General features: G+C 40.6%; 1 protein-coding gene and 1 long non-coding RNA gene across 2 annotated transcripts; one reads left to right on the top strand and one right to left on the bottom strand.

Annotated features, from left to right (window-relative positions):
• Positions 1-1,523: 1,523 nt before the first annotated feature.
• LOC148158048 (uncharacterized) lies at positions 1,524-2,591 on the bottom strand. The gene is made up of 2 exons (XR_015763894.1): positions 2,327-2,591; positions 1,524-2,250 (listed from the first exon to the last, which is right to left on the bottom strand). It is a non-coding gene; the product is annotated as an uncharacterized LOC148158048 (long non-coding RNA).
• Positions 2,147-7,647, top strand: rdh8a (retinol dehydrogenase 8a). The gene is made up of 6 exons (XM_014983387.2): positions 2,147-2,281; positions 4,870-5,031; positions 5,861-6,040; positions 6,213-6,306; positions 6,427-6,610; positions 6,727-7,647. The coding sequence occupies exons 1-6, from the start codon at positions 2,176-2,178 to the stop codon at positions 6,952-6,954; spliced, it is 954 nt and encodes a 317-aa protein (XP_014838873.1). The 5' UTR covers positions 2,147-2,175; the 3' UTR covers positions 6,955-7,647.
• Positions 7,648-11,664: the final 4,017 nt, after the last annotated feature.

Genomic DNA, 11,664 nt, shown 5'->3' with positions numbered 1-11,664 from the left:
ATTAGCTGTGACCTAGTCAGCAAGAAAAGTAAAGTCTGAGAATCATCTGTTCATTTACGCCAGTACTCAGAATACAGGAAATTAATAATTAAACTATAAATCTAAAAAAAAAAAAAGAAAAAGCATTTAGATGGTCAGAGGATTCATTACTGGAGAGTCTGAGACTCAAGTAAATTGAAAGAAAAAAAAGTTTGAGCTCAAGGCACTGCTGGAATACCTTTAGAAATGTCAAAGCAAGTGTGAAAGGTTCTCTGAAAGTCTCGGAAAACTTCAGTGAGACAAATAATGTGTGTCAGAGAAAGTGGAGCAGAGGAAGTTTAGGGTAGGTTCAAAAAAGACTTTAAAAGCACGTGGCTTTATAAAGCATGTACGGACATGCATCACTCCTCTTTGTTCTGTCTCATTCACAGTCTCAAACGTCTGAAATTCCTCAGCAGTAGCTTGAAGGCTGATGGACACCAATCGATGTCCGGCAGTCCTTCTTATCTCCATTCCCATCTGTCCTTTTTAACTAAAGGCACTTGAAAAAGCATGAGACAAATGCCCTGGATGTTGCTCCGGTGGAAAACTCTGCTCTTGTATCTTATTTAGAGGTGGAAGTTTATGGAGAATCCTTAGCTTCTTGTACTGGATAGAACTCTTCGTCAAGATAAGGCACTTTAGATAAAAGTTTACAACCCCTGATATATTTTTATGCAAGTGTCATTCCCAGTTAGACTTTATCACCCAGTTTGTTATTTGTAACTAGATAAATAAATTGTTCTTGTTGCTTCGCTGTGTTGGACTGGTGACCTGTCCAGGGTGCACCCCGCCTCTCGCCTATTGTCTGCTGGAGCTAGACACCAGCCCCCCTCTTTATCCTGCAAGGATAAGCATGTTAGATAACGGATAGACGGTTGGTTGAACCTGTTACTTTGCAAAGAATCTTGTCAGTTTTAAATTAAATCTTGCTTATCTGAAAGACTTTTTGTTTTTCTTTATGTTTGCCTGTGGAAGAAATCGGTTGCTTTGCTCGGGGATTTTGGAAATATTCAGGCATCAGCTTTTTAATACAGCACACAAAATCTCAATCAGAAATTAGTCTGATGATGATGACAAGGAAAACAGAGAAACAACGAGGGTTAAAAAGGCTGAAAGCAAATTAGCCCAAAATAATGTTAAAAAGAAAAGCTATTTAGTTACAAACACCATAAATTATCAGTATTATTTAGATCATTCAGTTATTTATGCTTTTGGTTAGCAAAGATTCGACTGAAAGCTCGGCTGTCTGACAGAGGCTGGGTTCTGCAGTTTGCAAGCAATTGCATCACATTTAGCAACAAGTCCAGACTAGGCAGGCTTTTTTAAGGAGTCTATGTGATTTCATTGGAGAAAATGAGGGTCGACGTGGCTGAGTTCTTATCTTTGCAATTGTGACCCCTTGTAGTCTATGGCCTAACTAAAGAAAAAGTTAACCAGTCGACAAAACGTGCTTCCTGACTGTGCAACTCGCTTTCTAAACACAAGATGGCGGTACAGCACAGTTAACTGCGTTACATTTTAATCACTACTTTGAAAACAACAGAATCAGTAAAATAAAAGTTACAACAAATACGCATTGAGCCTAATGCAAAAATCTAAGATAAAATCAACACTTTATTATTACAAATAGAACAAATATTCGGAACACAACAAACGAGCACATATTTATAAAAAATAAAAAATAAAATAAATTATGTTCCAAAAAATTGTTTTCATTTTGTTGATCTAAATATTAGATTGAAAATCATATGTCAGACACGCTAGAGAAATAGTGCGGGGTTAGTGAGTGAATATTACAGTTATGTGTTGGTGGGGTCAACAGCTCACAAATCAAATAAGCTCTGCCCACTCACACAACGCGCACTGGCGCGCATGCACGTCCACACTTTTCTGCAGGATTAACAAGGCTGCACTTTTCTTGCACAGAGACACCTATTTAGTTTTAAACTGCAGGAGGTCTTATGTCACGCCGTTTTGAGTTCCAGATTCCACTCAGCGTGAACATGTGACTGGCTTGGGCACTCACATGGCCGCAATGGCTTCATGATCCGCTTTAGTTTTTTAAAAGTCCGGTGATCGGTAGCTCCCGCAGCAGCTCGGCGACCATCAGGGGCAGAGGAGCGCTGGAAAACACAGCGCCTACCCGGACGGATCATGGCGAGCAGTGGGCAGAAAGTTGTGCTGATCACTGGTTGCTCATCGGGCATCGGGTTACGAATCGCCGTTACGCTGGCCAAAGATGAAAAGAAGCGTTACCATGGTAAAAACACGCTTTATTATTCATTATTTCTTTGACCAGACCTACCAGTAGCAGGGCTGAAATAGACTTGAGTCGTTTTAAAGTCTGGTTTGTCCGTGTTTACTGTCCTCCAACAGTCTGCTATCGCACCACCATAAAGTTTGTTTTGATTGACTTTACATGCACACGTTGATTTTATTGTGAAGCCCTTTGCAACAGTTTCCCAATTCAACATGGGAACATACAGTTTAGTCAGCGCTGAGATCCAGCCCACCCCCTCCTTTGGCTCACCTATTGTCATCCGAAAGGGCTGCTTCCAGGGTAGGGCTCTGCAAGGATGCCGCTTGCCAGGCAGGATTCAGAAAAGGAGTCTTGTCAGTTCTCTTTCAAGTGACTTCTCCAGCACAAAGCCCTCTTTTATTGCTGTGAATTGTAGAGGGCCTGCTCCAGTTTAGTGCCGTGTCTAATGCGCCTATAGTCCCCACACTGGAGTGAGTGTGAAAAGGGGGGACAAAGTTTGAGACCTGTACAAGCATGGGTTCACTCCAGAGCAAGGGCCTCGTTTGAAGTCTCCATTGGTACACAGGGGAGTTGCGGTGTCCCACTTTGACATTGTCTGTCTGTGTGTTTCCTCTCAGCTTCCCAGGCATCATTAATCTGAGTTTAGAGATTTCAGCTAAAATCTGAGTCTTCTTTTTCTTTTTTCTTTGTTTTTCTTTTCTTTGTTTGTTTTGTTTGGTTTTGTTTTGTTTTTTGCTTTGTGTAGCCTCCCGAGTGTGTGAGACCACTGTGGGAGTTTTCCTAGACCTACATGAAAAGATTTTTTTGTTGCTAGCTGTGAATCTCCACAGAACTGATGTTGTTTGTCGCTCCACAATGAAACGCGTCACTGGAGAAACCATTCATCATTAGCCTCACAGTCCGAATCCTGAAATTACAATCGTAGGTGAAGGAAGCCATTACTATCAGCTTTTGGGCAACTCTGCAGTGTTTAGTTTTACATCTCCGTTTCTTCTTTCAGCCATTGGGATCTGATGAAATGTATTGCTGTGGAATAGATGAGCAAAACAAAAACAGTTGACTGCACCCTCCCTCCCAGTGTGTTCCTCGCTGTGAGCTGCTTTGAGCGAAACCACATCTGAGAAATGGGACTGTTCTGCTCTGTTCATTAGGAAACCCAGCAGAGATTAGATATTGCATTGTGCATTGAGTCACAATTAGCTGCAGTGACATGTTTTAAACTCTAAGAAGGCCCCTGAAAAACCTTTGTTTTTTTTGTGTTTTGTTTTTTTTTTTCACTCAAATGCAGCTCTTTCCAGAATGTTTGAGCTGCCCAGAACTATTTCCTTCAGGAACTAGAAGAACAATGGATCCCTTGTTTACGTCTCAGTCAAGACGTAAATCCTTCAGTTGATTACACACAGGCATCTTAAATAATAATACTACTAACAGCTTTATGTAGAACTCACAAGGTGTCTGTGTAGCAGACAAATTATGCTACTTTCACATAAACAAATTCTAAAGATACAGGTCCACCTCCGTTGCTATGTTTCATGAAACAAGGGCATAGAGTTGGTAAGTAATCCCATTTTTCACCTTGGTTATCCAGCCCAGTTTATGTTCACGGAGGCATTAGATTAAGACCTTGGCTTTATCTACAGAGGACAACAGGTGGATTTAGATAAATGTGGAATTAAAAGGCTGTTTATTTCTGCTGACTGTCATTGTGCAACAGCTCTGCCACTCATTCGCCTGTTAAGCAACATCATAACACCGGACGGGGAAGACGCCAACAAAGCCCCGACAGCACTGTGCTGATAACTGCAGCCTGTGATAGATTTCTGCTTCGTATGTAGGTTAGCGCTCTCCCGTGTTTAAAGTTCAAAAGAAATCAATTCTGTGGTGGCCAACAGGTGTGGCCTTTTTTTAGGAACTTTGACCCCGTATGAGGGTTTTCTTGCTTGTGTTTCCATTTTGAAAGTTTGATTTGCTTGCGTTTGCACATCTCTATGTGTCACTCTGTCTGACCTGCAGTGACTCATCAATAGTTTTGTGAGCGTCAGAATGTAATTATCTTCTAGTTCAGTGTGTCCTGCACATCCGTTCATAATAGCTGCTGTTGCAGGCTGTGATCACAGAAGTCCAGTCACTGGAGAGAGAGAGGGAAAAAAATCATATTATGAATAAAACAAGTTATATATAACTGGGGGTTTGTTGTTGTCGCTATAGAAACAAATGTTATTTTAGTGGAAATTGGTGAAGGACAACTAGAGTTTTCTCCATTTTTAAGCCAAATCATTTTTGTTTGTTGTTTTATGTAACCCAACCCAGTCCCGGCACTTTTGGCATCCTAAACAAAATATTTATTGGCTATAAATTGCTAAGTTTGTAGAGATTTGCAGGGCTAAAAAGCCAAAATCCAGCAGTGTTGTTCCCACAGTGCTTTCAACATTAAACCACATTAAAGCAATCTTGCACATTATTGGACAAGTTTGAACAACGTTTAGGTATATTAAATTAAAGGGAAATCCTTCTTTTCAGTTTAAAAGCTCTTTTTTTTCTTTTTTTGACGTTTTAGTTTTGTATTGCTGTTTGTCTTTGTCAAACAGTCATTGCCACCATGCGGGACCTAAAGAAGAAGGATAAGCTCCTGGAAGCAGCTGGAGATGCATATGGGAAGACCCTGATGTTGCTCCCGTTAGACGTCTGCAGCGACGAGTCCGTCAAAGAGTGCGTCAACAATGTTAAGGACCGCCACATTGATATTCTGAGTGAGTGGCACACACTGAGGAGGATTTAAAACTGCTCCTCGTCTCTTAGATCCGTTACCCATATGTGTCTCAACTTATTATTATACATGCGTTTTTGTCTTTTGCTGCTCAGTTCACACGTTTTGTTCATGGCTTAAATGAGCAATTCCTTCTGCAATAGTCAACGTTTAATAGAATAATACCAATTTAGTTGTTAAAGTTTGTAAAGCCCCATAACAGCAGTGTTTCAGACTGTTGAGACGGTAGTTTTACTCGCTGTGGTTTTGCAGTTGAGTGGGTGGAAGGAGGGGATTGGAAGTCTTGAAATTCCAGTGGCCAGATATTTTTTGCACCCAAACAGAAAAGGCCGCCGTACACCATCATACATATAGATAGAAACACCTATCCTAAAGGTTCAACTTTGTTGTCATAACTGACTTCCCTAAAGTGAAAGGTAAGCTGGAAAAAGTTTTAGAACTGAGAAGCCTTCTTTGGTTAATAGCAGATTTTAATGTGCAGTATGCTGCATGTTTTCAGATTAGTGATCCTCGAACAAGAACATCTTTTCAGTACTTGTTAAAACCTTTAGTCCGGATAAAGCATCTATTTATAAACCTGCTTCCATCCCATATTACACCCCCTTCGCATAATTACTCAAAACCCAGAGGCCCCACAGCAAGGACTCCTGTTACATCACACCTTCCTGAAACTGTCACACACTGACATCTGGTGGCATTAGCAAGCAATAACTCGTGTGATCAATGTGTGTTTACTCTTATGAGACAAGCTAAACAAACTAAACTGTTTAAATTCTGAGTAGAGTGCTATCTGTGTCTGGGATTCTTCTCAGTCAACAATGCAGGTGTGGGTTTGCTTGGACCAGTGGAGAGCATCAGCATCGATGAAATGAAGAGAGTTTTTGACACCAACTTCTTCGGTGTGGTTCGCATGATCAAAGAAGTGATGCCGGACATGAAGAAGAGGCGCTCAGGACACATTGTTGTCATGAGCAGCGTTATGGGTCTCCAGGGTAGGTGCTTTCAAACCTCTTTGTAAAGACATTACGATCCAAGAGACTAATTGTTACCAGTTCTGTGAGGAGGATCATTCTCTTGTTATTTAAACTATGCGTAAATTAAACCTTCAATTTACTGATTTAGTAATATGTTATCTTGATATTCTGTGCTTTGTTCTCCAACCAGGAGTGGTGTTCAATGACGTTTACACAGCCTCTAAGTTTGCAATGGAGGGTTTCTGTGAGAGTATGGCTGTGCAGCTGCTGAAGTTCAACATCCGGTAAAATGACCTCTTTCTTCTGTCCGCCAAGTTTATCGTAATTTATCTGTTTTTTTTTTTCTCATTTTTTAAAAATCTTTTGCTGTCTTCCCTGCACCTTTCTGGATCTGCTTGCCTCAGGTTGTCCATGATTGAACCTGGCCCTGTTCACACCGAGTTTGAGACGAAAATGATGGAAGATGTAGCTAAGATGGATTTTCCTGGAGTCGATGCAGACACAGTTCGATACTTTAAAGATGTTTACCTTCCATCATCCATAGATATATTTGAAGCCATGGGCCAGACTCCAGAGGACATAGCTAAAGTAAGCCAGCTGAGTCCGACTAAAACTTGTTCAGAGTTTAAAGTTTGAGTTATGTAGTCACTGACGGATACAACGTCTGAATAATCCTCATCTAAAATGGACTTTTATCTCTCCAGTGCACAAAGGTGGTTATTGAGTCGGAGAGGCCTCGCTTTAGGAATCTGACCAACAGCCTCTACACACCCATCGTGGCCTTAAAGTACGCAGATGAGACCGGCGGCCTGTCTGTAAACACCTTCTACAACTTGCTTTTCAATTTTGGTCCTCTCATGCACATCACCATGAGCATCCTGAAGTGCCTGACGTGTAGCTGCCTGCGCAGACGCACCATCTCTCCCAACTGAATAATACAGTATTCAGTTCATCTGACGCCCCCTGTGTCTTTATTTGAGGTTCTGGGTCTAAGCAGGTAATGTAGAACGTGAAGCTCAATGCGAGGAGGCTACTTTTAGATCTAAGACACTACTATGATAAGCTTTGACAGACGATATGCGCAATTGCACAAGTTTTCTTCTGAGGAGATGGTGTATATCCAGAGTGCCCTGAGTGGAGAGGCACACATCACACAATACAACAACACTAACATTGGTTGTAGCATACGTTTTATGAAAAAAAAATGCCATACTTATTTTTTTTTTTAAATGAGAACCTCAGAGGTAAAATAAGTAAATGAATAAAAACAGCATGAGATATAAATCTTATGGACTAATATAAAAGCACAAAACTGAACTCGGTTAATATGTGAAACAGTGACATTATATGAAACGTCAGGTTAGAAGTAAATTGTAGTCAAGATAACGCTATGTTAAGACTCAGAGTTATGGCATTAATAACAGAGTCATAAACAAATTTGCCTTTAATGTATTGTGTCTCTAATTTTATGTTTGGTTTAATGTAGTGTTGTTGTGGTCATAACTGCTGTTGAATCGTGTTTTTAATCTTTTGGCAAATGGAATGTTTTTGGTTTTTAAAGATTCAAAAAGGTCCAAGCTGGATTTTTTTTTTTTAAATAAACAGTGTTCTGACTTACCCCAAAAGTTTTTATTACTATTTTTTATTAAGAATAGAAATTACAAATGTCACCACAATACTAACCTAAAACTAGATTAGTATTAGGTTAAAACTAACCTGCAGGCTGAATTAAACAGCCTGTAGACTGTTTAATTCAGCCTGCAGGACATATCTTTTACCAAGAGAGGGCAGTGTTTTACTGTTTTTCCTTTTTTTTTTTTTTCCTGACAGAACTTAAAAACTGTAAATTTTCATGCAGAAATGTATGTGTGTTATGAAACGAAAATAACTTTTGGTATTTGAAATCAATGCCTTATTATAATTGTGTGCTATATGTTTAAAAGCCTTTATTTTCCAACTCATTTCTGGCACTCATGGACACATTTTTATTGCAACATGACTATAGCTTATGTCATGTTTGTCATTTGAGTTTAGTTTTCTGAAATAGTTGGGTGTGTGCTTTTATGTTTATGTTGCAACCATTATTCATTCTTACTCAGACGGTAATTAATCACTCATCTTTTAGCAACTTGTTTTTTGGTGATGCAGTCTCAGCAGTGATACATACAAACTTTATTACTGATTCATTTGGGAAGACAAATATTGATAGCAGCAGATGTTATCAAAAGAAAAAAAAATTATATCTCAGTAGGTAAAAACTTTTGGAACGTATTTTCATACAAGAAGCACATTAGGCCACCAGGAGAGGATATCCTAGTCTTTGCTCATGGATTTTATTAGAGGGCCCGGTTGTGCACATGCGCACATATTAGCATGTATTTGCATGGATGGTAATGTCTGTGTGTGCATGTGTGTTTGGGAATGTGTTGCTGGAGCATGCCTATGGGCCAAGTTAGTGATCTGTTGATGGATATAAAGAGGTCATGGCCTGCCCCCCTACCTCCACCCCACTACCCCATCAGAATCCTTCCCTTGAACCCCCAACCCTCTCACACATACACCCGGCTTTGTGCCGTGTGAGAGAATGTGACCTGGTTCCCATCCCCGAGGAGGGGTGAAAACTAATGACAACCTCAGACACATTGCACAGCCTCGAGCCTCCCTCTCCAGCTGGCCCCCTTAACCCATCATGCCCGGACCTCCTGGTTCTGGTCCGGACTCCTGTGGCCCCGCCGTAGCGTGGTCCGTCCAGTTTGGCGTACATCAGCATTACATTCTGTTCTTAAACTCATGCTGTAGGAATACGCCCAAGCTAATCTTACTTATTGAGTCAGAATGCACATTGAGCTTATTGCAAAAAGTTCGTGCAACTGCTGCTGAACCTGTAGTGTCTAATTCACAATGAATTCTGCGCTTCAGTTCTGAGTATGTGTCTTCATCAGAGGCGACAGCTCCACACAATGGAACAAAGACACTGTCAATCACAATCAAACGGGTGTGTGTGTGCATGTATGCGTGTGTGTGCGGGTTGGTGAAGAAGGGGGATACGGAATCTGAGAAGGGTGGGGGAGGAGTCCTGAATGCTCTGAGGGGTGCCAAGATCCAAAGTGGGACACGGAAGCCTATTGGCAGGGAGTGGGCACAGAATTTTGGTTAGTAAGGGGTGGGATGTTTTGAACTTGGGAAAATGAGAGTTGGGATCCCTGGAAATGAATAGAAGACCTATTTACTAACTGAATAAATACAGAAGTTACAGCAAAGTCTCTTTAAACAAGATATCTTATCAAACCATTGTTGTGTACCTTTGTTTTACAATCAGGAATGTGATTTCGTTATAATGAGGTTGACATAATGTACAATTGTCAAACATTGCGTTTGCCTGCATCCATATTTCCTAATGAGCAATTTGCATTTTTATGAGGATATTGTATTTTCCAAAAAAAAAAAAAAAAAAAAAGTATGCAATTGTTTTTTTTTTTTTTCAATGTTGTCGTAAAATTAAAAACATCGTATGGGTTCTTCGGTGCCAGGTCAGAATATGGATAAGAACCGAATGCAAAAAAAAGACTAACGGGAAGAGGGGAAATGTCCCAGAGGATTGACCAGATATATGGAGTTGGGTGTTAAGTGAAGCTGGTGTCTAGACAAAGGTGCTTCAGACTGATCCCAGGTCAGAACGCTTTCAAACAAGACTCCACTTATCTGTTTCTATTGACATTTTCCTTGTTTTCAAAGATCGGCTTAAATAACCAGTAACAGTTTGCTGATGTCAAAGGAAAGACAAATGAGAATTGAAAAAACAAACAAAAAAAAGTTTGGGGTTAATCATCATTTAGCACGGCTGAATGTGACTACAAATGTAGCCACATGGGACATATTACCATCAACAGAGTTGAACCCAGACCTAAGGGGGGCTATTAATCTTTTCGCAGTCAACATGGGGGGAAGCCCAGGTTGCTCTTTGACAGCAGACTCCACAAGGAGAAACAAACACAACTTATTCTCTCCCCGGTCCCCTCTTACTGTCCATTTCTTTTCCTTTTCATCCTCAGTCCACGTGATCGCAAGCGACCTCTGACATACAGCCTAGGTCGCTTGCGATGCTCACATGTTCATAGAGGAGGTATCATTTCTCATTCTCAGTCTATGTGCTTGTTTGTAAGGTCATTCAGGAGCTGACTGGAGCACAAATAAATCAGAAGTAGCTTGGCTCCCTCTGGCCAGCCGTGCGCATTGTTTTATAGACACAGAGGTTGAATTGTCCCAATCATTTCGCCATCAGTGCTGTTCTCTTTCCCTACTGCGCTTCCAGAACATAAACAATCCAACAGGAATTTCCAGACTGGTACTCGGCTTTGCCCTCTACTGTGTTGTTTTGTTTCGCTGTTTTCACTCTCTCAAAACTACCAGTTCGGTTCAGAGTGAAACTCTGTGATTAGAGGTTTTAGTCTGTGTAAATGCTCTGGAGATCTCAAAGAAGAGTGGTTAGTGGTTCATTGTCCAAGGATTTAAAGATTATGTAATCTGAGTTAGGGTAATTTGATCATCTCTTTTCTTTTGGAAAAAAAAAAAGAGGCCACCAATGAGGTCAGATGAGTGTAATATTCCATTGGATGAACACGAAAGCACGTTGCAATATTTCTTAAAACTTGAAATTCCTGTTTCTTTGCAAGACGAGGCAAGATGCCTGAATCGAAAACATGATACAAAATCTAGAAAACAAAAGAGAAATAAAACTAAATGGCAATACACTCAAACATGCTCTCTTACCATTTATGTCCTCACATTTTTGTCTCAAACATATCATTTCTCATTTGGTTTTCAACCTCTGCCACCACGGTTCAGTTGTTTTTCTCTTTCAATGTTATAATTAGATGTCTGGGAATATGATGGGTTTTTTTTTTTTAATTTACAGACAAATTACAACATGCTTTCCTTTCTGGTTTTAACCGACACCAACGAACGAGTACTTTTAACTAGGGAAACATCATCCTTTTAATTTGTTTCCCAAGGATGGCACAGTTTTTCTCTCATGCCTCTCGCTGTGTGAGAGTGAATTTACTGGGAGCTTGTGGGCATGTGTGTATGAATCAGACCTAGAGGACTCAAAGACAAGACACCAATAGTGTCCTGGGTTACAGCCAGGGTTGCCAGGCAAGACAACCCTGGCTGTAACCCAGTCTCTTTTCCTTGCCAGAGAGAAATTTTCACTCAGGACCTGATCCACACTGCCACTGATTTGATCTATTCACTGTCGCCAACCATAAAGATGAGAAACTGAACGGGGCGCAGGCACACCCATGCCAGGAAGCCTGCCTTAGCCCAAAGAGCCCACATCATTGTTTATTCAGCTTGAGTGCATCCCATCTTGGCAGCCAGGGTGAGAATGGATAGATATGCAACTTGGAGGTTCATCAGAACATGATGATAACATAGATTTTGGGGCCAGCTTCAACATATGGGAGCAGTAAATGAACTCCAGACTCCAAAATCACTCTATACATTCTTATTCCTTCATTTTTTCGACATGAAAACTACAAATGTACCCACCTCTTTTGACTATGAAAAGATGTTCGCAGATTTGTCCCTTGTGAAGAGATGTCTTTGTTGGTTATCTCTATTGGTGTGCCGCCTTCTTTTGG

The sequence above is a fragment of the Poecilia mexicana genome, unplaced genomic scaffold, assembly GCF_051168715.1.
Source record: "Poecilia mexicana isolate PSO_F unplaced genomic scaffold, ASM5116871v1 scaffold_8, whole genome shotgun sequence".
Taxonomy (NCBI): Eukaryota; Metazoa; Chordata; class Actinopteri; order Cyprinodontiformes; family Poeciliidae; genus Poecilia; species Poecilia mexicana.
This window is presented reverse-complemented; position numbering and strand designations above follow the sequence as displayed.

What these genes read in the sequence shown, in the direction of transcription:
- rdh8a (XM_014983387.2), top strand. Translation starts at nt 2,176, where the DNA reads ATGGCGAGCAGTGGGCAGAAAGTTGTGCTGATCACTGGTTGCTCATCG. An exon ending in CCGCCACATTGATATTCTGA is followed by an intron (nt 5,032 to 5,860) that starts GTGAGTGGCACA and finishes GATTCTTCTCAG; the next exon opens with TCAACAATGCAGGTGTGGGT. An exon ending in CTCCAGAGGACATAGCTAAA is followed by an intron (nt 6,611 to 6,726) that starts GTAAGCCAGCTG and finishes TTATCTCTCCAG; the next exon opens with TGCACAAAGGTGGTTATTGA.